Genomic DNA, 27907 nt, shown 5'->3' with positions numbered 1-27907 from the left:
ATCACCTGTTAGGTTAGCTCCCTCTGGGGCACCTGGCGTCGGCCACTGTCGGCAGACAGGGCACGGGGCTGGATGGACCTTTGGTCTCACCCTGTCTGGCTGCTCTCATATCCCTCCCTCCCCTCAGATTGGCAGGAGGAGGTGGCTGAGGTGCCTCGGGACCCCCCACTCCTGCCTGCCATGAGCACTGTCCTGGGTCACCTTGGGAGAGGAGCTCCAAGCCCAGCTCATGGGCCTTTCCCTGCAGTGCTAGCGTCTCCTTTACAGACGCTCAGACGAGTGGGCTCTAGGCCTCTCCTGGGTGAATGGGGGGGCACCGGGGCTTGCTGGGTTCCAGGTCAGGAGGGAAGGACCCTATGGGCTCAGGATGGCTGAGGAGGCCAGGGCTCTCTGGGCTCTAGGGTGAGGTTCACTCTGCCCCCCTCTTGCCACAGTCCAGAGAGCCTGCGGAACCGGAACGACGTCTTCTACCTGCAGCCAGAGCGGTCGTGCATTGCAGAGTCGCCTCTCTGGTACTCGGTCATCCCCATGGACAGGAGCATGCTGGAGAGCATGCTGAATCGCATCCTGGCCGTCCGGGAGATCTACGAGGAGCACAGCCGGGGCAGCAGCCTGGAGGAGGACATGGACTGAGCGCAGGCCAGGGCTGGAGCATGGTCAGGCGGCACCCAGGGCCCGCTGGGCTGGGTCTGCTCTGGCCTGGGAAGGCATCTCCCCTGCTCCTCCTACCTGGCCAGGGTTGCGGCATGTGAGTGTGGCATGGCATGGGGGCGTAGTGCCGCTCCCAGCCCTGCAGAAGTGGTAGCACTGTCCAGCTCAGTGCGTGTAGGACTCTGAACATCCCTGCCTGATGCTAGTAACCTGCCGTCCCCCTCCCACATCAGCCCCCTGGCACCCAGGCCCTTCCTGTGCTCTGCCTGACTGAGGCAGTGTCCCACCTTCTCCCGCCTTCTTCCCAGGGGTGGAGATCCAGAGCCAGTCCCTCTCCCAGCCAGGAGCCCCAAAGGGCACTGGGCCGGTGAGCCCTGCCTGTCCCCTCTCCCCAGGGCTGTTCTCGGTCTCTCCCTGCCTGGTGTAACATGAACACCAGGCTGTGGGGCCATGGGGAAGAGACTGCTCAGTGCAGTGGGGACAGACTGGGCCTAGTAGCCCGCACAGGAGGCCCTGAGCCTACAGTCAGCTCCCTGCCCAAGCAGCAGGAGTGGGGAAGGGAGCCATGCGCAGCACGCAGGGCCCTGGGAGGAGCTGTGCCAGCCGGGGTAGCAGGGCCATTCCCAGAAGCTGAGTCTGTTGGCTGGACCATTCCCATCTCTGCTGGAGGGGGCTGTGTTCCCAGAGGGCCCTGGCTGCGCTGTCTCTGGCTCATCTCATTCTCCTCTTCAGCAGCACAGAGGTCAGTGCCCAGGGGGCTCCTGGGATCTCCCTTCCCCAGCTCTGCATTAGCTGTGGCTTCACCCTGCATTGTGCACTCACAGCAGCCACTGGGGGCCGTTGAAGGTCTGAATTCTGCATCGGGCATGGGAGCCAAGGGGCATCCTCGCTGCCAGGGCTGAGGAGCAGGGACCCCTCCCTGCCCCCCAAGCTGTAGCAGAATGGATGGTGCCCCCGTTGCTAGCCTAACACTATCAGATGGAGGAGGTAGCCTCTGTGCCTGGACTCATTGCTGCTGGGCCCGTCTCCTCCAAGCCTGCATTAGACTGAGAATTCTGCGGGGCCGCACCAGGCCAGAACTTGCGAGCAGTGGAGGGGGGCCGCAGGTCAACGAGGGAGTGGAGGCTGCCTGGGTCTCTCTGCTCGCCCAGCCCCTGCCCCAGCTTTGCTGTTCCCTTCTGGCTCCCTCCCCTTGGTGTTTTGTTTTGATTTTTTTTATCAGCTGTCAATGGGACTCGGCACTGTCTGTTGAGTCTGTATATATTGTTCTGGGACCTGGCCCGGGGCCCTCTGTTTCCATGTCAAGAGTGAGCCAGTCACCGGTCTTGTTGTAGTGCTAACGGGGCGTTAGGCTAATCTTGTGTCTCTAGCAACCATTCATTTCAAATAAAGACGCAAAAACCTGCCGGCAGCTGCTGTCCTTAATCCACTGAAGGGCAGAGCAGGGGCTGCCTCTGCTCCAGGGAGGAGGCTAGGGCCGCTGCCCCTTGCCTGTCTCAAGGGCTCAGTCATCAGGGAGTTATGCCTGATCCCTGTCACCTTGCCCCTGCCATCCATCCCAGGGTCTGTGCCGGATGTAGGACCAGATCTGGCAGCTCACCTGCCAGGGCACCCTATCCAGCAGCTGGGAGCTGTAATTCCCAGCATGGGTCGACCTGCGAGCTCTGCCTGCGGTAGGGCCTAAAGCTGTGTGGCCATGGTGGCCTGTCGCTTCTGGCATTAGGATCTACGAATTGTGGTGGGAGCAGGCCCGGCCTTCATGTGGAGCGGGAGAGAGGCCCATGGCCTTCCTGCCTCCATCTCCTGTGAGCTAAGCAGGGAGTGGCCAGGCTGTGCCCTTGAGGGAGTGAGGGGCAGCCTGTGTGCAACACAGCCTTCTCCAGAGGCTACAATTCTGCAGCTGGCAACCTGACCAGTCCTGCATGGGACCAGAGGAGAGTGTGGACAGGAGACAGCCAAGCAGCCCTAGGTCCAGGTTCACGGAGCCTCCCTGCAACGAGCTGAACTTGTTCTAGTACTGGGGGGCTGAAATGAAATGGTGGGCCCTGCAGGCGCCATCTCTCCAGCTGCTGTTGGCCTTGGAAGAAGCTTCCTGCACTAGCCCTGGTTCCAGCTGCAGTGATGGTCCCTTCCCTATGTTACTATGGCGATCGTAGCAACACCTGCAGCAATCTCCCTGCCCACGTGACCCTCCCAAGGCTAAGGCAAGTGACCAGAGAGGATGAGACAGAACTGCAATCCAGAGGTCGCTTCCTTGTAATGTAGCCCAAGCCTGGATCCTTCTCCCTTGTCCCCACAGCAAAGCCCAGGAATCCTGAAGGCTGCAGGGAGGGGCCTCTCTCATCCAGTGCAGAGCGAGGGCCTGGATCCTTCTTGGGGAGAGCAGAGGCTCTGTCCAGCAGGAAGTTCCCTTCCTGCCCCTGTGCTGTGGCCCTGCACGCAGATACCCTGGGCAGGGGCAGAGAGAGAAGCAGTTTAGGACTGAATTCCCCTCTCCTGCTAGGGGTCTGTGCCTTGGCTACGGGACAATGTGCCTGCCTTCTGCAGAGCTCACGTCATCTTGTTCCACTTTTCACGAGGGAGAAGTCAGTCTTGTCACAGCAGGAGGTGCCCAAGTACAGGGCTCAGTGCAGCCTTGGAAGGAGTCCAACAGCTGAGGCTGCTGAAACCTCAGCGTCACCTGACTATCACAGCTGCAGTCTTTGCTTTCCCACACACGTTGCCCTGGGAGGTAGAGATGGTTTGAGAGTCGCCCCGGCTGGGGCACAGGGCTGGGGAAGGAGCCACATGGCTAGGATGCAGTGGTAGTGGGGCCTAGGCCTTCCTGCTTGGAGCAGCTCCATCTTCCCTGACAGGCTGTTACACCAGCAGCCTGCAAAGCTGTGGACCATCCAGCAGGGCCCCAGGTGCGTGGCAAAGGCTATGTCCAGTCCCATTCTCCTTGCTAGGGCCTGGAAAGGGTCTCTTGGCCCTGAGCAGCCATCTACTGTGAGTCTCTGCTGTGGCCTTCCTGAGCTCTGCTACTGCCTAGGAGCAAAAGGGGGTGGGGGTGCTCTCCACCTAGAAAAGGGGAAACACCAGTGGGGCTGCCCAGGTCCAACACAGCCCTGAGGCCTTGTCACATGGGAAAGGAAAAGTTACAGGCCCTGCCTGCGTCCTATCAAGTGTGGAGCTTACCCCTCTCGGCTCCCTGCCTCCTGCCCCTGACGGCCACAAGGCTGCTGCAGAGCCACTGAGGGGAGAGGGCTTGAGCTGTGCATGTCTGGCCCAGGTTTCAGGCTCCTGGACACTGGTGTCTGTATTACGGGCCCAGTATTTCCATGGTGGGGACAACATGGCATCCATGGAAACACAACGGGCTCCTGAGCCGAGCTGTGCTCCCTGTGATGCAGCCTCGCGGTAACAGTGCTTGTCTGGAACAAGAGCCCCCTTCCCCTGCCTGTCAGCTCTGGGCCAGTGCATCCAGCTCTCAGTGCAGGGCTGGGCCGCCACAGTTAAACAGCCAAGTCACTGGGTCTCAGCTTAGTGCTAGATTTACTGGACCTGCTGCCCTGCTGCAATGGTTCTTCCATGGCCAGGCCCTGGTTGCCTGTCTCACGGCTGCTCCATGCTGCATGGCTGTCCCTGCCCGCAGAGGGAGCTGTTTGGCTGGCGTACAGCTGCAATGGAAGGCTGGGGTCAGCAGGATGGGGAAGGCGGTTGGCCACAGGACAGTGAGGAATGTGGTGGTCGCTTGTTTCTCTGGGAGTGTTGGAGCTGGCCTTGGGGTCGGGCGCCTGGCAGTGGTTGGCTGCCAGCCCCTGCCTGCACTTGGTGGAGCCCAGGTGGTACATTTCTATCAGATTGAGGAGCAGAGACAGGCAGGCCACCCCCGTCATGAAGAGGACAAAAATGGTTTTCTCGGTGGGCCGGGCTATGTAGCAGTTAACCGTGTTGGGGCAGGGCCAGCGGTTGCACGTGTAGAGAGGCTTTAGTTCAAACCCATACAGTGCGTATTGGCCCACAATGAAGCCCACCTCAAAGAGCATCTTAAAAACAATGTTGCAAATATAAGTCCTCAGAATGGCCCCCTGCAGGCGGATTTTGCCATGAACATCTTTGATGGAAGGTTTATGCTGCACCAGGGGCTCCTGCTGGGCCACCCAAGTCTCCTCTCGCTGCTGCTCCTTCTCCGCCATGCGCACCAGATGCAGGATGTGGCCCAGGTACACGAGGCTGGGGGTGGAGACAAAGATGATCTGCAGCACCCAGAAGCGGATGTGAGAGATGGGGAAGGTTTTGTCATAACAGACGTTCTGGCAGCCTGGCTGCTTGGTGTCGCAGGAGAAGCCCGACTGTTCGTCCCCCCAGACTTTCTCGGCAGCTGCCCCCAAGACAAGGATACGGAAAATGAACAGGACAGTGAGCCAGACCTTCCCTACCACTGTGGAGTGCTCCTGAGCACTCTCCAGAAGCCTCCCCAGCAGGTTCCAGTCACCCATGAGTGCAAATACCGGCTCATCCTAAAAGAGAGGAACATGCCCAGACATCGGCATCCCAGAGACTCCGGCACCCTGCACTGCTCCAGACCTGTGAGAAGCTGGCATGGGGGCACCCTGCACTGGGCACGTCCCTACAGCAGAGCCCTCCCCGGCCCTGCTGCACACACCAGCATCCGGAGCTTCCTCCCTCGGGTCCCAGAACAGCAATGCCTGATAGCCAGATACAGCGCACAGCCATGCTTGCCTTTTGTGGCCAGGGATGTGTTTGTATAAGCCATGTGCCTGGCTCAAGAGCAAAGCCAGGGCAGGGAGTGGGTTAACCTGAGGCTACCTGAGCCCATCAGCTGCCTGTGGCTGCAAGACCCCTCCAGGATTAACCCCTGTTTGGCCCTGGTATCCTGCTTTAAGAGCACTGATTGCTGGGGACTGGCTCTGCGGTGGCCCCAGGTTCAGCACAGCTCAGCTCTGTTCCTAGCTCTGCAGCAGCCTCTCAAGGCAGCTGGAAATCAGTGGCCTCCTAGACAGAACAGCTGAGCAGGTCCCTGTGGAGGAAGCCAAGTGGCTGGGCAGCAGGGGGGAGCCTGCACTGCGCTTCCTCTTCTAGGGATTAACCCAGGTTGAAAGCTCCAAGGCTAGAATTCAAGTCAAAGCCATTCTGCTCAAGCCCTTTACCTGGGGCTCGCAAAGCGCTGCCCGGTGAGCCTGTCCTGCAGCACTGGCAGCTGAGGTAGACGCCTAGCCCAAAGCTGCTCCCTGCGCAGCCAAGGCCACACAAGGGTGAGTCTGGGGCAAAGGGCCGGGGTTTCTCCCACAGACAAATGGAGGGCAGGGTCGGGGCCCATTTGTGCTCATTGGAGCAGATGCCAGTGCCTAGTGCCATGAGACCACAGGCCAGGCAAAAAACAAAGACACTCCCTCACCGTTTGCAGATCCTGTGGCCGTGGAGGCAACTCCGCTGCCCCGTGCCTCTTGCGTAGTAGATCCCTGCAGCCCCAGCAGGACGTGTCCCCACTCCTCTTCTGGGGGCAGAAGTGTCCGGCTGGTCTCTGGCAAGGGGCAGGCGTGTGAGTCTGTCTGTCTGTCTGTCTGCCTAGCGTGTTTTATGCAGGTTATGTTGGAGCAGGCGCTTCATGGCTGTCCCTGTGACTGACGGCGGAAACAGCCCCTGGGAAACCTTTTTACCTCTTTATTTTTGGCTTGAGCACATTTCTAAATATAATCCCTACTGCAGGGAAGGGTGTCAGGACAGCAAGTTGGGAGAGCTCTCTGTGACCGAGCCCATGCAATTCACTGGCTCTGGCCGCCTCAATGCCATTGGAGGGTCATTTTCCTGACCGACCTGCTCCATGCGCTGCTGGGCCTGGGGGCCTCTGCAAATGCCCCATCTCTGACGCCATCCTCACACGGTGCCTTGGGCTCCTCCACGCAGAGGGAAGGCTTTGCCTGAGTTGGGGGGGACCATGCCCCAGTATGCGGGCATGGCCAGTGCAGCCCTTGGCGCATCCCAGCTGGGGTGCACTCCAGTCAGAGCCCTGTGCTGCAGTTGCACAACAAAGCTCAGCGGACCAGTGCCCCCTGGGATCCTGCACAGGGAAGGGTGGAGGCTTGCAAAGCCCTCCTTGCCCTTCTCACTGCAGTGGGGCATGCCCCCTTGTTAATATTTATAATGTAAAGGTGAAGTTAGCTGCCCCTCCCCTTCAGTTTGTAGACGCTCAGGGGGCAGGGAGACTGGGTGGTTGGGGTTCTGGGGCTCAGCCTGCCCCGTGAGATCCACGAAATACCAGACACATCCCCAGCATAAACCCTGTCCTGGGCCAGCTGTGGGACGGCCCCCTCTACCTGTTCCAGGGCACAGCCTGGCTACATGCCCACACGCTGCACCCCCAGCAGCAGGGACACCAAGCCCAGGCGCCAGGGACACCTCCTGCAGTGACTGTTCTGACCCAGGGCGGAGCAGGTCCCTGACCTCTGGCTAATAGCCATCGATGGACCTGTCCTCCAGGAATGTCTCATTCTTTTCAGAGTGGTAGCTGTGTTAGTCTGTATCAGCAAAAACAATGAGGAGTCCTTGTGGCACCATAGAGACGAACACATTTATTTGGGCATAAGCTTTTGTGGGCTAGAACCCACTTCATCAGATGCATGCACTCCATGCATCTGATGAAGTGAGTTCTAGCTCACAAAAGCTTATGCCCAAATAAATGTGTTAGTCTCATGCTTTTGTGAACCCAGTTATCATTTTGGCCTGCTCAGCATCCCCTGGCAACAAGTTCCTACATTGACTGAGCATTGTGTGAAGAAATACTTCCTTTTGTTTGTTTTAAACCTGCTGCCCAGTAATTTCATTGGGTGCCCCCTGGTTCTTGGGTTATGCGAAGGGGTAAATAACACATCCCTAGGCACTTTCTCCCCCCCAGGCATGATTTTATAGACCTCTGTCAACTCGCCCCTTAGTCGTCTCTTTTCTGAGAGACAGTCCCAGTCTTTTTCATCACACCTCATACGGAAGCTGCTCCACACCCCCCATCATTTTTGTTGCTCTTCTCTGCACCTTTTCCAATTCTAATATTGCTTTTTTGAGAATGGGCAACCAGAACTGCACACAGTATTCAAGATGTGCATACCATGGATTTATATCGTGGCAATATGATTTTTACTGTCTTTAGCTATCCCTTTCCATTGGTTCCTAACATCTGTTCGCTCCGATGCACACAGTGCATTGAGCGGATGTTTTCAGAGAAATATCCTGCCGCCCAGGAACAGAGAATGGTGGCCCATGAGTGTCAGTGGAAGGACACTGAAACAACTGGAAATGGACAAGAGCAAGGCACGAGTCACCGGGGCCTTAGGAAAAAGCATTTGAACAGCAGGTTTGGAAGGGAGGCGTTTTCATGCAGCACTCGGGGGAGTCTGGCGGCGGAAGGCTGGTTGTGAGTGCTGGACCCCCCTGAGCTGGGGCCTCCTGCTGGGAAACTGAGGAAAGGGATTTGTATCTAATGTGACCCTGTGAAGCCTGAGGGCGCAGCTGTGGCTATTCCCTGGGTAGCTCGGACGTTTGGCCCTCTCACTAGTTCAGTTTTGAATCTGTGACTTTTCTGTTTGTTTATTTTCACCCCAAGCAAACTGTGTGGTGGGTGTGCCAAGGCATGCAGGGGCTGAGGGCTGGGTTTGAGCCCGGCCAGGCAGGGAGCCAGCCCGTGTCTGTTCCGTAAGAACGCAGGACATACGGCTTTTGGGAGATGGGTCACCCTGCAGAGTGCCGAGGCGGGGGAAAGCCGGGGGGACCTTGTGTTGGAGGGCAGGTGACTGGTGTCAAGGAGCTGATGAGTGCAAAGGCCACAAGGCCACAGGGCAGGTGGTGAGGAAACCCCTGTCTGGTCTCGGTGGTCCCCAGGATGTCAGCCTCTCCTGGCTCTGCAGCAGTGGGGCTGGCCACGGCTGGAGATGGAGCCGGGGCGGGCGGGTAGGGCTTGGAGGTGGCCCTGAGCAGTCTCTCTCTCAGGTGCATGGCAGTCTGGTTCGTGCTCACATGCCCATGGCTGTGATCACTGTGTGGGGGCCGGGGGGGGAGGGGGGAAGGAATTTCCCCCAGGTCAGACTGGCAGGAATGTTGGGTTGTTTGCCTTCCTCTGCAGCCTGGGGAGAGGGGGGGGTTTCTCTGGGTCTGCGTCACTGACTCATTTCCCTGCCATTGCCGGAGCCTCGGGCACTGCCCCCCATGCGATCTCTGCCTGTGGGCTGATTGCAGCTGCTGGGTGGGGCCAGGGTAACAGCAAAACCTGCATCTGGCACGTTTCCGAAACCAGTAGCCATTACCGTCAGGTAAGTCATGGCATGGGGCAGGTGCGGTCTGGTGGCTCAGGAGCAGGGGGGTTGGGGAGATGGAGAGGCTGGAGCAGGGTGGGAGGGCTGGGGGGCTATTGGTGCCACAGCAGGGTAGGTGACGGGGGCTGCATGCTGGCCCAGGGCGAGGTGCTGTGGGGGCACCATTCTCCTTGCCTGCAGCCTGCGTAGCGCAGACACCCTGCCAGGGCGTGGGTCAGCCTCGGCAGCTGGGGAGGGTGGTGCCCTGTGCTCTGCAGGTGCCCTGAGGCCTCACTACCCTATACCCAGCGGGGCGGGTAAGTGGCCGACTCGGCCCGGCAGCAGGTGTGAGCCAGCCTTGCCCTCCTGTAATCTGGGCTGGGGTTAGCGTCAGAATGGGGCGGGGGCTGGCTGCTGTGGGTGTGCGGGGCCCCATGACACTTGGCAGGACTTGGTGTCTCCCTCAGCCCCTCAGTGTGCCCTATCCCCTGGCTCATGCCAGTCTCTGTACCTGCAGGGCACTGCTTGCCCCCAGCATTTCTGTGGCCAAGAAAGTGCCTGGAGCCATGCAGCAGGCTGGGAATGTGTTGCTGCCTCCCGGGGCTGCCCGGTGCCCGGGGACAGCGACCGGTGCCAGGCTGCTCTCTGGGCAGAGACAAGGCCCTTGTATCTGCTCAGTGCAAGGGCCAGTTGTGGTGACCATGCTGCCCTGCCCTCCGCAGCCCTGTCTGTCTGGGGCAGGTCGAGGGGCTGCATGTGCAGCCCAAGTGTGGTACTGTCAGCAAGGGGGCAGGACAGGCCTGGGCTGGGCTATGTCCCTGCTCCACACCACGCAGCACCCTGCATGCTCCACAGCCTCAGCTGCATGGAGCTCTCCCAAGCGTGGTGCCCCGGTCCTCTCCTCCAGCATGGTGTCCCCCCACACATGTAAGGCTCAGTGCCTCCTTTGCCCTCCCCTCAGGGGCCCCATGTCCAGCCAGCCAGGGGAGAAATTACCTCGTAAAACCATTCATGAAAATGAAAGACTCATATAGCTGAGTCCGCCCCAGCCCCAGGCTAGCAGAGAGCAGCCCCCTTTGCTGATCTGCCCTCCAGGCTAGCATGGAGCAGCCCCCTCTGCTGAGCCCCACCCCAGCCCTAGGCTAGCAGGGAACAGCCCACCCTGCTAAGCCTCCACCCAGGCTATCAGGGAGTAGCCCCTCCCCCAGCTTCTGAGGGGGTCCCTTGATGTCTCCCCTGAGCCCCAACTCTGGTGGCTGTTGCCTGTGGTGAGCAGGTGGGCTGGGTGCCGACAGGCCCTGCCCCAGGGCTATGCGGCACAACCTGCGGGCTGGGCTGCCGTGGGATCCCTGGCCTGTGAGCATGCCTCACCCACAGGGCTGGGGGGCAGGACTGTATTCACACCTGCTCACTATTGGAATCACCTTTTGCGCAGGAATCCTGTGAAAACTCATCTGCTGGTCAGTAGCATCCTGGTAAAATGTGCAGTGGTAGGGTTCCCCTGGATGGTGCTTAGCACATGTTCCACAGCCAGTCCAGGCCGACAGGTCTGCCCTACACAAAGGAGCACACTCTGCTTCATCTGTCTTTAAGCAGGAAACAGAATCATCAAGCAGGCAGGGAAATGAAGCTCAAACAGGTAAGAAAAAAACAGCAAGGAACATCCTTCCATCTAGACATTTTGGGGCTCCTGGTGCCAGCTGGAAATGTTTTTGGAGGGCCAAACACCCCAATGTGCCTCCCCTCTGCCCCTCAATCACATTTACTGCACCTGAAGAGCAGAAGGAAGCAGCTGTTGGACTCTGGGGAGGGTCCTGACCTGAGCATTTGGACAGTAATCTGCTGCAGCATGTGGTGAGAAGTTTTGCTTGACTCTGCTGTAGTTTGTTAAACGAGGCACCACCAAACGGCTTCTCTTTAGTTTCTTCTAACCATTTCTGACTTTTATGCCTTGTTACTTGTACTCACTTCAAATCTCTCTCCTTGTAGTTAATAAACATGTTTGGCTATTTTATCTAAGCCAGTGTGTTTAAGTGAAGTGTCTGAAGAACTATCTAAGGTAATAGACTGGCCTATTATTCCTTTAAAGGAATATTGGACGTAATATATTTGCACCGTCCGGGCCAGGGCTGGGCATACAGAATGTACATTTCCGGGGGAAGATCCAGGACTGGGGGTGTGCTGGGGTCACCTCGCAGTGTAACCAAGACTGGTGAGAGCCAGGGTGTGGCTGGCTGGGTGCAGTTTCACACCGACACTCAGGGGGTGCCCTGCATGCTGGAGGCTATTCGTGAGTGGCCCAAGTGGGAGCTGCTACAGCAAGGCACCCAAGGTTGCAGGGCAGGGGTGACACAGCCCCCAACTAGTCTGGATTGTGCCCTGGTATGTCACAGAGCTGGGCTTTGAAGTGGTCTCTGGCCTGTGAGTGTGCCCCGTTGAGCAGGGGGCAGAGGGGTCTGGGACTTACATGTGCAGTGAGATGGGGCCTGGCCCTGGGGGAGAAAGCTGTCCTGCTGTGCATGCTGCTGGAGAGGCATCCCATGCTGTCCAAGGATGCTCACAGGCTGCTCACAGACCCTGGGCGCTCTGCACGCCTTCTGTCAGCATTATGGGGCTGGACAGGTCCGAGCAGCCCCTGGATACCACACTGGCCTGCAGGACACAGGGGAAGGGCCTGGCTGCCGTGGGATGTCCGGAAGGCTTGGCAGCTGTCGGGGGGGGGGGGGGGGATGCAGCTCCCTGTTCAGTGTGTGCTTGGCCCAGCCCCAAGCAGGACAGGAAGGAGCTGGCCCAGCGGGCTGACCTGGCGAGGTTTGGGGGGGCCTGCAGTCCCGCTGCCCCAGAGATCCTGAGCCCTCACCAAACCCCCGGTGACAGAGAGAGAGAGAGTCAGCTCCTGAGATACAGCTTTAATGGCCTACACCTCTGGTACTCCAACTGCCAGGCCCCATCTGGTGTTCTCTGCCGCAGGAAACTGACCCTCGCTCGGACCCACTGGCTGGGCCCCGCAGTGGGGGTGGCTCCTTTCCCTCTGGGAGACAGGGCCTCTGTTGGGGGCACCAGTACGGCTTGGGGGGCATCACACAATGAATTAAGGCAAATTCTGAGAGCTCTGCAGCTACCCCAGCCCTTCTAATGGGTTTCAGGGTGTGAAAAGGACTTGGCTTGTGTGTGGCTGGGGGCCCATTGCAGTGGGGGGTGAAGGGCTTGGCACGACACCGTGCGCAAGTTGGCAGTGTCCTAGGGCCAGAGCTCAGGCAGTTGTGAGTGTACCAACAGGCTCCGTTCAATGCTCTTCATCTCCCGCCAGAGCCTGTCCCCCATGGCTCCCGGTGGAGGGCTGAGGGGTAGGGGCCTTGTGTGCCAGGGCCCCACCCAATGGAGCTGGCGCCTCTAGCAGGCAGAGCAGCGATCGCTCTTCTCCTGCAGCCCCGGATTGCGACGCAGCATGTCCTTGAGGGAGCTGTCCTGCTCCGTCAGCAGCTGGTTGATCTCATTCTGCTTGTACTCGGGGGAGAGCTTGTGGCCATATAAGGAGCTCTTCCCTGATGGGGGGTTGGAGTCCTGCTGGGCCCGGCGGGCACAGGCCCGCACCACCAGGTACACCAGCTCGGCCATGTTGAGGATGATGCAGATGCCTGAGGTGGCCAGCATGAAGACAGTGAAGATGGTCTTCTCGGTGGGCCGGGAGATGAAGCAGTCGACGGTGTTGGGGCATGGGTAGGCCTCACACTTGACCAGCCGGATCATCTGGTAGCCAGGGTAGATCATGTAGAAGATGTACATGAAGACAGCCTCGAAGAGGAGTCGGAATATCACGCTGCAGGTGTATGTCCACCACAGGGAGCCTGAGATGCGCATCTTGTGCTTCTTCACCTCCTCGAGGTGCTTGGTGTCGCCATGCCCTGTCAGCACCAGCAGCTTCTTCTCCTGGTGCTGCTGGTAGGCCACGTGCATGGCCACTAGCAGGGCAGGTGTGGTGACTAGGATCAGCTGCAAGGCCCACAGCCGCACGTGGGAGATGGGGAAGAAGTGGTCGTAGCAGACGCTGTTGCAGCCTGGCTGCTGCGTGTTGCAAGTGAAGGCAGTTTTCTCATCCCCCCAGACACTCTCAGCTGCCACCACCAGCACCATGATCCTGAAGATGAAGATGACAGAAAGCCAGATGCGCCCAATGGCAGTGGAATGGCGGTTCACGCCACTCAGCACTGTGTAGAGGCCTGCCCAATTCATCGTGCCTCACGCCTGCAAGAGACAGCAGCAGGAGGTCAAGTTAGCAGCCCAGAGACCCTAGGGATGGGCCCTGTGGGCTGAGAGGAATGGAGACCAGAGGCCAAAAGCAGTCGAGGCTCCAGGGGCAGCATTCACCATGCTTCTTACTTAGCCCTTTCCTCTGTTGACGCGAGTGTCCACAAGGCCTGGCCAGTGGTAGCTGGGGAGCCGACCACTCTGTACGTTAGGCCTGAGTGTCTGCAGGTGGGCACCCAAATTGAGTCACCACTAGCGACACTCTTGGTCTGAGTTTCTAGCCCTCGTGCTTGTAAAGGAAGCCTGGAGAATGTTGACCACTGAAACAAACACCATGCTCTCTGCCAGAGTCTGCAGGCAGTCTGAAACGAGCACAGGGAGGTGGGAGCTAATCCTGACACCTCAGTGACGTGTTGACTCTGAAACCTAACGTAACGCCGACAGACCCTGGTTGTCAACGGGCAGGATCAAGCCTGGAGCCTCTGGAGCTTAGTGCGTGAGCGTCTACAGCATGAGCTCAAAGACAACTGGCTCTTAGCTAAGGCTGTAGTTGCAGACTCATTTTTTCTCTCTCTCTCAAAGTGCCGCTAAATGGGACAGAAACCACCCCCAGGAGGTGTGTGGGTTACACTCACAATGTGCTTTTCATTCTCGACATAGTTCACCCTCATTGCTGATCATTTCACAGGAGAATCCAACTAATACGCTCATCCCTTCCCTCCTCCTGGGGCTCCCTAGCTCCAAACCCCCTGCCCTTGCCCCAGTTGTCTGACCCTCCAGCTTTGCCCTGTGATTTCAGCCCCCGGCTGCAGCACGGTGAAGCTGAGGAGGTAGGAGCAGCTTAGAATACATTGAATCTCATGTAGCGATTGAGGCCTGGGGAAGGTGTACTGATTGGATTGCTCATTTGCATATTAATTGCAGCAGTGCCCCCCTCCGCCCCGCAGGGCACTCTGGGTTGGGATTTAGGGCCTGCTGGCTGGAGGACGAGGGTGGGCCCTGACCTATGGGGCGGCTGTTCCCCCTCAGGAGTGGTGAGGGAGTGCAGCTTTCCCTGGCATGCGCCCTGGTTGCTGCTGTCCCCCAGCATGGGGGAGGCACAGTCAGGGACTCTGCTCTCCACCCGCAGCCTGGCCCTGCAGGAGCAGAGAGCTCAGGGCACAGCGCCCTGCTGCCTGCCCCCTTCTCCAGACTCTAGCCCGAGCCCTGGGAGAGCCAAGACCAGGAGAACGTGGCACAAACCATCAGAACAGAATGGCACCAGGACCCCTACGACTCCTCCCTGCCCCCTGCCAGAGCACTGGGAGCAGCCGCTGTGTGCCCAGCGGACGAGTGTCCAATCCATCCCCCTGCTGGGGCTACCAGCCCCGGACGGACCCAGAAACACGACTTGCAGCCATCGCCTGCCTCTGCCCGTCGGCTCCGCCTGTGCCACTGGCTCCCGTGCAGAGCTCTGCAGAGGGCCAAGAGCAGGAGACGGACCGGGGCCCTGTAGCGGCCATGTTACCTTGTGGTGAGGAGTGTCCTTTCTGAGCAGCCCAGAAGGGTCCCCGCTAAGCTCTCATGTCTCCAGGCAGGAGTGTGCGCGGCTCAGCCCCCCGCGCTGCCTGCCCTTGTCTCTATCTGCCGCTGCCCTGCACTGGGAAGTCATATGCTGCTTTATAAACTATTCACATACAATGAGGCCTTTATGGGAACAACACACTGTAGAATTCAGATCAAACGCCCTGACTTCCGCCTACCCCCTGCCAAACAAAGTGCCAGTGTCCTGCATTCCAGCCAGGCCCAGCCCCGTGCCCGCTCCCACCTTGCCCATGAGAACGAGTCCGGGTCCCTGCCCTCCTGGCATGCCGTCTGTGGCCAGGGACCCCACTGGGGTGCTCTCTCCACTGCCCCCTAACGGGCTCTGGGGACCACGGCCAGAGCCTCACACTGCCACAGGGAGACGCCAGCTCACGGCCCATCTGCAGAGGTGATTGTCCCCAGGGCGCAGAGAACAAGCCGGGCTCTTGCTGACGGGACGGCTCGCCAGGGCCCCGGGGCCTAGAGAACAAGCCGGGCTCTCGCTGATGGGACGGCTCCCCAGGGCCCAGGGCCCCAGAGAACAAGCTGGGCTCTCGCTGACGGGATGGCTCGCCGGGGCCCAGGGCCCCAGAGAACAAGCCGGGCTCTCACTGACGGGACGGCTCGCCAGGGCCCAGAGAACAAGCCGGGCTCTCGCTGCCAGGACGGCTCGCCAGGGCCCCGGGGCCTAGAGAACAAGCCGGGCTCTCGCTGATGGGATGGCTCCCCAGGGCCCAGGGCCCCAGAGAACAAGCCGGGCTCTCGCTGACGGAACGGCTCCCCGGGGCCCAGTGAACAAGCCGGGCTCTCGCTGACGGAACGGCTCGCCAGGGCCCCAGGGCCTAGAGAACAAGCCGGGCTCTCACTGACGGGACAGCTCGCCAGGGCCCTGGGGCCCAGTGAACAAGCCGGGCTCTCGCTGACGGGACGGCTCGCCAGGGCCCCGGGGCCCAGTGAACAAGCCGGGCTCTCGCTGACGGAACGGCTCGCCAGGGCCCCAGGGCCTAGAGAACAAGCCGGGCTCTCACTGACGGGACAGCTCGCCAGGGCCCTGGGGCCCAGTGAAGAAGCCGGGCTCTCACTGATGGGACGGCTCCCCGGGGCCCAGAGAACAAGCCGAGCTCTCGCTGACGGGACGGCTTGCCAGGGCCCCAGGGCCTAGAGAACAAGCCGGGCTCTCGCTGACGGGACGGCTCGCCAGGGCCCCGGGGCCTAGAGAACAAGCCGGGCTCTCGCTGACGGGACGGCTCGCCAGGGCCCCGGGGCCTAGAGAACAAGCCGGGCTCTCGCTGATGGGACGGCTCCCCGGGGCCCAGAGAACAAGCCGAGCTCTCGCTGACGGGACGGCTCGCCAGGGCCCCGGGGCCTAGAGAACAAGCCGGGCTCTCGCTGACGGGACGGCTCGCCAGGGCCCCGGGGCCTAGAGAACAAGCCGGGCTCTCGCTGACGGGACAGCTCGCCAGGGCCCTGGGGCCCAGTGAAGAAGCCGGGCTCTCACTGATGGGACGGCTCCCCGGGGCCCAGAGAACAAGCCGAGCTCTCGCTGATGGGACGGCTCGCCAGGGCCCCAGGGCCTAGAGAACAAGCCGGGCTCTCGCTGACGGGACGGCTCGCCAGGGCCCCGGGGCCTAGAGAACAAGCCAGGCTCTCGCTGACGGAACGGCTCGCCAGGGCCCCAGGGCCTAGAGAACAAGCCGGGCTCTCGCTGATGGGACAGCTCGCCAGGGCCCTGGGGCCCAGTGAAGAAGCCGGGCTCTCACTGATGGGACGGCTCCCCGGGGCCCAGGGAACAAGCCGGGCTCTCGCTGACGGGACGGCTCCCCGGGGCCCAGGGAACAAGCCGGGCTCTCACTGATGGGACGGCTCCCCGGGGCCCAGAGAACAAGCCGGGCTCTCGCTGACGGGACGGCTCCCCGGGGCCCAGGGAACAATCCGGGCTCTCGCTGACGGGACGGCTCGCTGTGGCCCCAGAGCTCCCTGGTGGCTGAAGCACACGATGCAGCGAGCAATGTTCAGGGGCCTGTCTCGGGAGCTCTGGTGCACAGCTGCTGCCAGGAGGTGGGTCAGAGGGCTGACTAGGGGTGAGGCAGGCCAGCCCCTCACCACGGTGCAGAGCTGGTATCAGTCACTGTGGTGGCTTCTGACAAACATCTAGCAACTGGCAGCTCCTTCTTGGAACGAGAACACTGTGTCAGAGCCCAGTGTCCCAGCCGGGCATGCAGGAGCCTCCATTCTTGGGACCACCCAAGGCCTTGCATTGTCATGCCCTCTGCTGCACCGCGGGCCATAAGAGGCCAAGAACCGCCAGCCCGCTGTGCCGCGAGAGATGAGCGTCTGCCACGCCGGGGGAGACATCACAGCTTTGCCAGACAGCTCTGCAGGCAGGGGAGAGCAGCCTCTCTTGTGTCCCTCTTGCTGGGTACTGCCATTCCTGCACGTGCACCCCTCTCCAGCAGGGAGCGGGGCCCAGGGAGAGTCAGTGACTTCCCGGGTCACACAGCTGGCCGGGGCAGAGCTGGGAAATGATGTGCTGGGTCCCAGCCCGGTGCCCTAGCCACGAGCCCAATATTGACACATGGAAAGCCTGGCCCCTGCTGCAGGTCGGACTCCATGAGCATTGGGGCATATCCCTTTCAATAATTTGTGAGCGTCCCAGTGGCCTTCGCTGCACTGTGTGTTTGAGAAGCCCCCAGCCCCTCTGGAGTGGCAGTGGGTGTGGGGCTAGGCCCGGCACGGCATGCGGGAAGGGGTCTGAGTAATGGGACCCCTCTGCACCTGTGTGGGTCCTTGCTGCTTGGTTGTGTGAAGAGCAAAAATGGCATTCAGAATCTGCTGACACCAGGGCCAGCCAAGCCAGCGGAGCGCGGCTCCTTGCTCGCGCCCCGGCACCCCTACAGGCTCCTGGGCCGCTCTCTAGAGAGGAGCTCCGGGCTCTGACAAGAGCCCCAAGCACCTGGGACGGGAGACAGGGCAGGGTTCATGGTGCCAGAGCAGAGCCGGCAGCAGGGCTAGTGCAGCCATGGGACGCGTGCTCAGGAGGAAGGTCTTGTGGGAGCCTCAAGCGCTGGAGCTCTGGAGGGCAGGGAGCTGCCCATTGCACCCAGGGGAGCAGGGGGCCCCACGGGGTGAGACAGGGCTCCAACGAGGGAGGGGATGCTCTCTGCTGCCGTCTGCTGGGGAGCTGACTGGGGGACAGGCCTCATTCGCATTTCAGTGCTACGGCATTTGGGGCTGTTTTGGTTAAAATACAGTTAAATTTTGAGTTTGTGGGCAATAAAAGACTCTCTTGACTCTCTTGGGAAAGGGCGGACAGGAGAACCGCCCCGGCGGCGCTGGGTCGCTCTGGCCCGGCTGGGAAATGGAGTGGGGTTATTTGCTGGCAAAGGCCGGGTGTCTCTTACCGGTGACTCCAGCTGGCCTAGCCTGGGCTGACGGCTGGTGCAGAGCTCAGGGGAGTTGCATGGCCTGAGACCAGCCACAAGAGCTCATCATGAGCCAGGTGCAGCGGCCGGGGAAGGCCTGAGCTTGGGCTGCTGGGCAGGCCCTGGGGCGGGAGGGTTTGACCTAAAGTCCCTATAAGCTGGGCGGCCGCGCAGCTGCCTATTAAGCCCCGCACAGGGCTGTGGCGGGGAGAGATGCCTCTCCCCAGCATGGACCTGCCGCAGCCAGGGAGAAGTCTCTCCCCCCTGACCCCGAGCTGCTGCAGCGAGAGAGGGCTGGGGGGAGTCCTCTCTCCCCACTGCAGCCCTGGGGCAGCCTGCACCCCCAAACCTCTCATCCTCAGCCCCACCCCAGAGCCCACACCCCAACTTCTGTCCCAGCCCTGAGCCCCCTCCCACACCCCAAACCCCTCATCCCCGGCCCCACCCCAGAGCCCACACCCCCCCCGCACCCCAACCCTCTGCTCCAGCCCTAAGCCCCCTCCCACACTCTGAACCCCTCGGCCCCACCCCTGCCACATGAATTTTGTTATGTGCCCCAATATGAAGGTAATGTGTCACACATCGCCTCCATATTGATGCGCATAACAAAATTCATTCTGCACATGGACATACAAAATTAGAGGGAACACTGGGTCTGACTGAAGGGGTGTAAGTGAATTATTACTTGCAGGTTGGCCCACGTTTATTGTGTTGTCTCCCCTCCCCCCAAGGGTTGGTTTTGAACCCCTGGGCACAGGGCTTGTGAGACGGAAGCTATTGCCTATCAGAGGCGCCCTGGGCGGCGTATATAGGTTCCCAAGTTTCTGAATGGGGGCTTGAGCTGAGGTTGAGCCTTTAGGAACCCCTAAAAAACTGAACCCAGCCTGTCTTGCTGCCGACTCCCCCCTGCCCTCAACAGAAGTGTTAAAATTGTTTGTATTGTCGTCATGGGCCCGGCTGTGCCAGGTGCTGCACAAACTTAGACCATACGAGCCGTGCGCTGCAGAGCCTGGAAAAGGGAGGGACTTGACAACACTTTTAAGGTGGCCATAAATTATGAGCTAGCAGTGAGGAGGAAGGAGGGCTGAGACGTCCGTCCGTAAGAGGAGCTCTGCCTGCGGAACAGACAGCACCAGGGAAGGAGGTCTGGAGAGCTGCAGGGACATTCCTACCACACACACATGGTGACAGCATCAGGGAAGGCGAGGCAGGCAGAGGAGTCTGGGGAGATGGGCTGGGAGATGGAGGTGGACCGAGGAGCCTTGGAGGGGGTAAATGGGCTGCGGGGAGTAGGCGGGGAGCAGGGACAGTGATACCAGTGGGCGGGGCAGGCTAGACAGGGCCAGGGCTGGGCGATAACAGCAGTGGGGTGGGACTGGTGTTGCAATTCAGGCGTTACTAACTAGATATGTCTGAGCAGGGGCAGGGCAGGGGCTGTGACGCGCCCGTCTGGGCGCTGTTTCAGGGCTCAGCATTCAGGTCTCCCTGCTCCTAAGAGAGGCTGGAGCAGCCCAGTTGAAAGGCAGCAGAGAAGCCGGCTGGGGGTTTGTGGGGACAGGGACTCTCCGCACTGCGGGGTAGATCTGGGAATGCAGCCGTGGAGGGCAGCATGAAGAGTAGGGCTGCAGGCCAGCCACGACCCAGTTCCAGCACGCCCAGGCTCTGTGGGGCAGTGTTGGCATTGGTCCCATGGCAGGGGCTCTGGGATAGAGGTCCCGACACAGCATTGCTTAGACGACCCTTGCTAGGGGCGCCCACATGCAGAGCCCAGAGGCAGCTTGCTGAGGTTGCAGGAGTCAGCTTTGAGGGGGTGCAAGGAGCAGTCAGACCGGGCCAGCACTCCATGGCGGTAGGTCCCTGGGAGCTTCCCCAGGCACCAGCATGGCCACAGCAGAATGCTGGCACCGCGTTCCCTGAGAGGGTTACCAGGCTGCTGCCACCGCACGATGGTCCTGGCCACAGCAGGCCTGGCTTCGGCCAGAGGAGGCCCCAGTGAGAAGTCTTTTCCGAGCCAGCCTGAGAGGTTTGAACACACTTGAACCCTGACTGCCGCAGGCCAATGGCCCATCTCGGCCCATCTCCTGCCTCCGGCAGACGTAATCCCCATGTGCCCATGGCATAGCGTCCACCAGGCCAGAGACGAGTCACAGGGTGAGCTGGTACTTCCGGGGATGCCAGATGCAGCCCAGCACCCCATGGGGTCAGGGGACAAAGAGCCCACTCAGGCATGTGGGAGACAGAAGTGGACAGGCAGCCAGTGGGTTGGTGAGGGGGAGCTCGGCAGAGACTTGCAGGCTGAGATGCCCCAGCAGAGCCACAATGCCGGGGGGCTGAGGGAAAGCCCCTGAGGCAAAGGCAGCCCCAGAAAGGACTGGGCTCACCCTTCCCAGGCCTGCGGCCCAGAGGGGAGAAGGAAAGTGGCAGAGTTTGCCACGAAGTGAGCAGGGAGGGCTGCCAGGGGAAGGAGCTCAGCTGCGCAGGGAGGGGCCCTGGGAAGGAGAAGAGGGCAGGCAGCTCTAAACAGAGAGTTCCCAGGCTGGGGAGCCCACCAAAGCGGGTTGTTGTGGGGCCCCCACACAGCCCAGGAAGGAGGCTGCCCCAGGAGGCTTAGGAGGGGTGAGTCCAGAGGATGGGCTGAAAAGGAGATGAAGAGAAGCGAGACCCTTGGGAAGCCAGGCTGTGTCTAGCTTACAGCGAGACAGGAAACTGGCTTGGTTTGGACTTTGATACCCCGTCAGGGAGGGGCGGGGGGCTGGAGGGCCAAGCCACCAAGAATTGGGGGTGGGGAGAGGGGAGCAGCTCGGGTACTTGCAGCGCCATTCTGTTCCACAGGGGGGTGGGCCCTGCTAGGTGGCTGGCGTCCTGACGAAGGTGCAGTGTGGGTTGTGTAACGAGCGTTCTTCTCCCCCGCCGAGATGGCTGTGCTCTTCGGAAGCCTCCTTCGGGCAGCACTGGTTTTCCCAGGCTGTCCCATAATGCAGGTTACATCTCTGGCACCCGACAATCTGGGTGTCGCTTGACAAGCCAAGGCCCCTCCTGTAGATTTCACAGGGGCAGGACAATCCTGGTGCTCAAAGTTGTCCACCCTTGTTCTGTAGCTACTAACTGCCCTGTTTCCGGAGCGTTCTGTTTATGGGAGAAGGATCTGGTGTCTCAAGACTGGGATTTTGCAGAGCATGAACAGTCCTCTTCAAGAGTCTCCTGAAAAAATGATGGGCTATAAGTAACCACCTTCCCACCCGTGCAGTGAAATCAAACTGGGTCCAGTCCATGTTCAAAGTTGCTCTGTTTTAAAATCTCCCCTTTCCTTAAACAGGCATAAGGTACAAGGCCCTGCCTGGATGCTCTACATTCAGTGTAAATCTGGCTTGTATCAACGTAGCTTAGCTCACTTCCCCACTGACACAAGCCAGGCTTCAGTTGAATTCAGAGAGTCCACACAGGGTCAGTTCCCTTCAAGCTGTTTACAAGCCCTTCTAGTTGCACAGGTGTGACGCTGTACAGGGGCTGCGGCAGGTGTCCTTTTCTCGGCTTGAGTCATGGGAGCTCTAAGGCTAGGCCGGTTTGTGTCCCTCTTCGCAGCGAGTGCGCCCGGGTTCCATTGCCGTGGACGGAGCTGGCCCAGGCTGTGGGGCGCTCTCAGGGAGGAAGCTATGGCAGCAGCGGGTGCTTTTCAGGGCAGTTCGTGTCGCATGAGGGATGTTTGTGATCATGCAGAAAACGTAGCCCAGTGGCTAGCTGCAGAGGGGTGGTGAATGGCTGAATAGGAGTCGGGCCCTGATGGGGGTCAGAGTTAAAGCTGTTTTTTGATAAATCTGAGCTGCAGACAAACCACAGTATTATAATAAACCCAGGAAATGCCCACTGGGCCCAGCTAAAGAAAAGGGAAAGGACCTCATCCCTAAAGCAGCAAAGAACTTGGATCTCTTGAGCAGCTGTAAACCTGTCTGCTGGTCACCTTAGGGTCCTTGGGGGCAGTGCTTCCTCTAATTTTGTATGTCCATGTGCAGAATGAATTTTGTTATGTGTACCAATATGGAGGTGACATGTGACACATGACCTTCATATGGGTGCACATAACAAAATTCATGTGGTGGGGGTGGGGCCGAGGGGTTCAGAGTGTGGGAGGGGGCTCAGGGCTGGGGCAGAGGATTGGGCCGCGGGCCCTGGGAGGGGTGGGGGATAAGGAGTTCAGGGTGCAGGAGGGGGCTCAGGGTTGGGGCAGAGGGTTGAGTCTGGGGGGTGCAGGCTCTGGAGTGGGGTCAGGGAGGAGGGGTTTGGGGTGCAGGCAGGGGGAGAGGCTCCTCTCTCCAGCTGCACAGCTCCGGTGGGCCTGGGCCAGGCTGAGGGAGGGGCTCCTCTTCCCCAGCGGCAGCAAGTCCAGGGCAGGTCTGCACTGGGGCCGGTGGGGAGGGGCACCTCTCCCCGCTGTGGCAGGTCTGTGCTGGGGGAGAGGCATCTCTCCCCGCCGCAGCCCTGAGTCCCTGTGTGGGGCTTAATAGGCAGCTGTGCAGTCACACAGCTTAGAGGGAACTGAGCTTGTGAACCCTCTGAACTCCTGTGATCCGATAAAACCACCTTTAGGTGTGAGGAGAGAAAGGCCAGGCCAGCAGCCGCTGCCCAGGCCTGTGTTCAAGGCCCTGCCTATGTAACCTGGGGCAAGTCCCCTGCCCCTCTGGACTTTAGCCCCTGTTTGTACAAGGGGGAGGGTGGCCCTGCCTGGCGCTCAGGGGTGTGTGGGGTGAGGAATGTGCCTGGACACCAGGATGCTGAGCCCATGGATGGCTGGGCTCCCAAATTCCCTGGCTTAGCAGCCCGGCTCTGAAGAGGTCTCCTTTGGTGAAGCTGCTGCTGTGTGTGGTGTGGTCCAGAGCCCCAGGCCCAGCCAGGCTTTGCCTGGGCGTTTCCTGAGCACCCAGTGCTGTGGAAGCCCCGAGAGAAGCCTGGCAGGGTGGGTACAGAGCTGGGCTGGACTCTACTCCAAGCCAGACAAGAGCCTGAGCGCTATCTCGCCAGGGCTTCCGGACCCACCCGGGGCAGTGACTAGGCCAAGTGGTTTCCAGAGGCGATGGGACTGGGAGGGCCTGCCTCGGCCTGACGAGGGGAGGCAGTGGGGGTGTTGTGCTGCTCACACCCCCTGAAACATGGGGGCGGGGAGTGTCGGGGGGGCACTCTGACTGCCAGAGTGCAGCCGAATTCTTGCTTTGGGGCTGCAATGGCCACTGAGGGACCTGGGGAGGAGTGTGAGCGCAGGGAGAGGGCTGCATTTCCCTGGTACTGTGCAGGGAAGGGGGAGGCCTTCCTCTGGCCTTGGAGAGTGGGGGGTATAGCACACCAGAGCTGGTCCAGGGGGCTGTGGGGTGCAGGGGATGTAGCATACTGGAGCTGGTCGGGGGACTCTGGTAGCCGTGGGGAGCAGGAGGTAGCACAGCAGAGCTGGGTCTGGTAGCCATGGGGAGAAGGAGGTAGCACACTGGAGCTGGTCTGGGGACTCTGGTAGCCATGGGGAGCAGGGGGGCAGTGGGGTAGCACACCGGAGCTGATCCGGGGGTGTCTGGTAGCCATGGGGAGCAGGGGGGTAGCACACCGGAGCTGATCCGGGGGTGTCTGGTAGCTGTGGGGAGCAGCACACCGGAGCTGGGTCTGGTAGCCATGGGAAGCAGGGGGGTAGCACACCGGAGCTGATCCGGGGGTGTCTGGTAGCCATGGGAAGCAGGGGGGTAGCACACCGGAGCTGATCCGGGGGTGTCTGGTAGCTGTGGGGAGCAGCACACCGGAGCTGGGTCTGGTAGCTGTGGGGAGCAGGGGGGTAGCACACCGGAGCTGGGTCTGGTAGCTGTGGGGAGCAGGGGGGTAGCACACCGGAGCTGGGTCTGGTAGCATGTGATAACATGTGGCATGTGTGGAGATGAGCAAGCCCCACGCTGGAGGCAGGGACTGGCAGGAAGCCTGTGCTGGGAGTGACCCGACGGGGATCCCCCCCCGTCAGCGGCAGCCTAGCACCAGCCTCTTCCAGTGGTTGACAGTGCCTAGACCGAGGCCCTAGACCAGGTAGATGAGACACTGCCTCAGGGCCCCCCCTCACTGGGCACCGCCCTCGCTGGGCACAGCAGGTCTGCCGGGAGCAGGAGTGACCTGCTGCCTTTTGCGGAGGCACAGAGGGTTGGTGGGCTCTCAGGCTGCCTCACTGGAAATGTCCCAGCACCCAAGAAGAGACCCCCAGCTTCCAGCCCAGGTGTGGGTCTGTGCCCCACTCTTCCCCAGCCAGGGGCCACACAGGGCAGCACAGCAGCCCTGGGCAGGGGGGAAGGACCTTCGCTTGGAAAGCAACTGGAGCATGCTGGGAAATGGCCTGGGATGTCCCCCAAGACTGTCAGCGTGCACTTGGCATTGGTGGGAGGGGGATCCCTGCCCCTGGGGGGTCAGCACGCTCTGGGCATCATTCTGGGGTTGGCAGCAGGAGAAGCACAAAGGCTCAGCTGTGGCCCGTCTGCCTGAGGAGCGCGGGGTGGGTGTCAGATGTGGGAACAGCAGGCTTGGAGGCCCCTAGGAGAGAAGCAGGCTGGATCTGAGGTTTGTCTCCTCTGGCCCCAGGTTCCAGATCTGGGAAAATCCAGCAGCTGTGCCGAGGGGTCTGCACCACCCCAAGGAGCTGCTGGATATTGCTTAGAGCCCCTGAGCTGGGACGGTAGCTAGGGCTTCACAGGGCCGCTGGCTTGGGCTGCAGAGCCCTTCAGAGGTGTTTGTGAGCTAGCTGCCCATATGATAAAGGTGGCTGGAGAACAGACCTTAGCAGGGACTGCCAGAGGAGTAAATCTGCTCTCTCTCCTGCAACCAAGCTTATGCCTCCTGGCTCACGAGTCGGGCACATCCCTGGCAGGAAGCTGGATAATGTCACCCTCTGTTCCCTGCCGACCCAAACTGCTCCTCCAGCTCGTGAAGGGACGGGGGAGGAAAGAGACCCCCTTACCCAGTCCAAGGAGAGGGGAGAACTTGCCTCAGCTGGGCTGGGCTGCGAAAGGAGACCCCTCAGCTAGGGAGGTTACCCCTGGGGACCGCTGGCCTAGGGCTCTTGGGGCAGCATGGAGAACTGTGAGCCAGAGCCCTGCGCCGGGCCCCCGCTCCCAGGGGGTGGGAGTTGGGGACCAGCCTCTGGAGAAGGCTGAGGCAGCACGTGCTGTGGAGGGGGCCCCAGACTCACCGCTGGCACCGAGGAACAGGTAGGGCTCTGTGCAATTGTCCTCTTGAAAGTGCTTTGCTTCAGCAGAGCTGGGACCTTTATACTGGCCCTCCCCTGCCGCAGGAGGCCAGCCCTCAGAATCGACCAGGGAGTGGGGCTGACGCCATCCAGCCTTGCTCACTTTCCAGGTAAACAGCCTCAGGTGTGTCCAGCTGTGCCACTTGGCTGCCAGCCCTGCCCTTCTGCAGGATCCTCACCCTGGGCCCGGTAGACGGGCCCACACTCACTGACTGCCACAGCCCATCCCTGGTCAGCCATTAGCCACGTGCCCCCTGCCTCATGCCACGGCAGCTGCACCAGAACTAACTGCTGGGCTTGGACTCCTCAGGCAGGTGAGAGCCCAGAGCTGGCAGTGCCAGGCCCACCCGCAGGGGAGCTTGGGAGGGCCTGGACTCGACTCCAGCTGGGGGCTGCAGCAGTCCGAGATTCCCTGCAGGGGCCCCCAGGCAGGGGCCCCAAGCCCGTGAGCCTCTCCTGTCTCCACATGTCAATGGCTGGTGGGGTCCCCATCACCCAGCACTCAGTGCCTCGACCCAGGCCTCCCGGCTTCCCTGGGACACTGAATTTCAACAAGTCCAACCGTGCTGTGGGCAGCTGCAAAGGCAAATACAGGCTGTAACCGATTAACTCGGACACTGGGGCCTGCGCCCAGCTCCAAGGTCTCTGCAGTGAACACAGAGCCAAAACCAGCCTATGCAATCCCTGGCGTGTGGTGACCCCCGGACCCTGGCTCCTGCTTGGCCCAGGAGGGAACAGCAAGAAACGTAGCTTCCAAATTTGGCACTAGCCTTCATCTCAGCTCGGAGGCCGGGCACCGAGCCAGGGCCCTCTGCTCCTGGGGCAGCTGGACTCTCCCCTACCCACTTCCAGCACAGCCAAGGACCCAGCTCCCAGCCTTCAGGCAACATGACTTGTGGGGGACAACCTGGTGTGGGGCAGGAGAGGGTTGGGAGGGACGAGGTGGCAGGAGAAGCTGGGGGGCTGTGGGTGTTGGTTTGAGAGTGCTGTGTGGGCATCATTGGGGGTGACTGCGTTAGAGTTGGTTTGGAAGGGCAGTTGGGTAGGACAGCTATGGGGCTGGTTAGGTGTGGCAGGTGGGGATAGTTTGAAGTGGTGTGTGGGATAGAGGATTGTGTTAGAAGGGACTGTATTAGGTAGGGTGGTTAGGGATTGGGGGGCTGTCGGTGGGTTGTTAGAACTGAGGAGTCATGTTGGGTGTGCTGTGGGGGGCAGTAGGTTGTTTAGGTTGGGAGGGCTGTCAGGGGGGTGCTGTCTGGGGGGCAGTATCAGGAGCTGTGTCTGAGGGGGTGGGGGACTGTGGGGGGTCAGGTGAGGCTGGGTGGGGAGCTGTCTGGGGGGGCTGCATCAGGGACATTGGGGGGCTGGATGTGGAGCTGTGTCTGAGGGGGCTGGGGGGTCAAGTGCGGGGGTTAGTGTTAGGAGGAGGTGGTGGGTGGGATTAGCTGGGGGGGGCAGTTGTCTAGGAAGGCTGGCCCAGTGGGTAGGGCACAAGCCTGGGTGAAGTCCTAGGTTCAGTTCCCCACTGGCCCACACTCCTCCTATGGAGCCTGGGCATGTCCCACAGGGGCCATGTGCACTGCAATCAGACACCCGCTGACCCAGGCTTTTGGGATGGGCACTAAGGGGCTGTTGCACTAGGATGTGGATGCTTGGGCTTGTCCTGGAGCCTAGGCTCTAGGACCCTATGAGGTGAGGGGTCCCAGAGCCGGGCTGCAGCCTGAGCCCCCAGGGCAATTAATCAGCCCCATAGCCCTGGAACAGCCCCCCACCCGCCCGCACACACACACACTCACACACACAGGGGAGTGAAGCAGGGCAGAGGATCAGGTCCTGCCAAGGGGTGGCTGCCAGCAGCATTATCTCCTGGCTCAGCGCTTGCCTCTGCCCACAGGAAGGGAAGGGCCTGGAGCAAAGTGTAAGCCAAACAATGAGCACAGATTACGAAGCTGAGCTCTGCAGAGAATGTCCAGCTTCTGCCAGCAGGGGGTGATGTTGGAAGTGGGGCAGGTCCCTGGCTGTGGGGGAGCTCCCAGATACTCCTGCCTGTCCCAGCAGGGGGTGCTGTGGGGGCGGGCCAGGGCCCTGTCTGTGGGGGGAGCTTGCAGCTGTTCTGGCTTCTCCCAGCAGGGGGCGCTGTGGGGGCAAGACAGGGGAACTGTCTGTGGGGGGAGCTTCCAGCTGTTCCAGCCTCTCCCAGCAGGGGGCGCTGTGGGGGCAAGACAGGGGAACTGTCTGTGGGGGGAGCTTCCAGCTGTTCCAGCCTCTCCCAGCAGGGGGCGCTGTGGGGGGCGAGGCAGGGCCCTGGCTGTGGGGGGAGCTCCCGGCCTCTCCCAGCAGGGGGCGCTGTGGGGGCGGGCCAGGGCCCTGTCTGTGGGGGGAGCTCGCAGCTGTTCCGGCCTCTCCTAGCAGGGGGCGCTGTGGGGGCGGGCCAGGGCCCTGTCTGTGGGGGGAGCTTCCAGCTGTTCCAGCCTCTCCCA

General features: G+C 60.9%; 2 protein-coding genes and 1 pseudogene across 8 annotated transcripts in view; 1 reads left to right on the top strand and 2 right to left on the bottom strand.

Annotated features, from left to right (window-relative positions):
* Nucleotides 1-2056, top strand: part of ZMYM3 (zinc finger MYM-type containing 3) — a 67953-nt gene extending 65897 nt beyond the window's left edge. For 4 of the 5 annotated variants that reach the window (XM_084638563.1, XM_084638562.1, XM_084638561.1 and 1 more), the window contains one exon: nucleotides 435-2056. In XM_084638563.1, coding sequence (XP_084494689.1) covers nucleotides 435-633 — 199 coding nt within the window. In that variant the 3' untranslated portion in view covers nucleotides 634-2056. The remainder of the gene's footprint in view (nucleotides 1-434) is intronic. The other variant, XM_084638565.1, reaches the window with a different exon arrangement.
* A 2085-nt stretch (nucleotides 2057-4141) lies between these two features.
* LOC311526329 (gap junction alpha-3 protein pseudogene) lies at nucleotides 4142-6529 on the bottom strand (annotated as a pseudogene). Its single transcript, XR_014714718.1, has 3 exons — nucleotides 6472-6529; nucleotides 6053-6178; nucleotides 4142-5014 (listed from the first exon to the last, which is right to left on the bottom strand). The product of XR_014714718.1 is annotated as a gap junction alpha-3 protein pseudogene (transcript).
* Nucleotides 6530-11830: 5301 nt separating this feature from the next.
* Nucleotides 11831-25589, bottom strand: GJB1 (gap junction protein beta 1). Of its 2 annotated transcripts, XM_084639994.1 has the most exons (3): nucleotides 25371-25589; nucleotides 20982-21370; nucleotides 11831-13181 (listed from the first exon to the last, which is right to left on the bottom strand). In XM_084639994.1, exon 3 carries the CDS (start codon nucleotides 13167-13169, stop codon nucleotides 12330-12332), a length of 840 nt encoding a protein of 279 aa, XP_084496120.1. In that variant the 5' UTR covers nucleotides 13170-13181; nucleotides 20982-21370; nucleotides 25371-25589; the 3' UTR covers nucleotides 11831-12329. The 2 variants fall into 2 exon arrangements, with proteins under 2 accessions (XP_084496120.1, XP_084496119.1); XM_084639993.1 differs by lacking the exon at nucleotides 20982-21370 and having other exon boundaries at nucleotides 25371-25582.
* Between the last annotated feature and the right edge of the window lie 2318 nt (nucleotides 25590-27907).

Source organism: Lepidochelys olivacea (assembly GCF_965140295.1).
Source record: "Lepidochelys olivacea isolate rLepOli2 genome assembly, chromosome: 9".
NCBI classification, from domain to species: domain Eukaryota; kingdom Metazoa; phylum Chordata; order Testudines; family Cheloniidae; genus Lepidochelys; species Lepidochelys olivacea.
The sequence above is the reverse complement of the archived record's forward strand: the minus strand, read 5'-3'. Positions and strand labels throughout refer to the sequence as shown.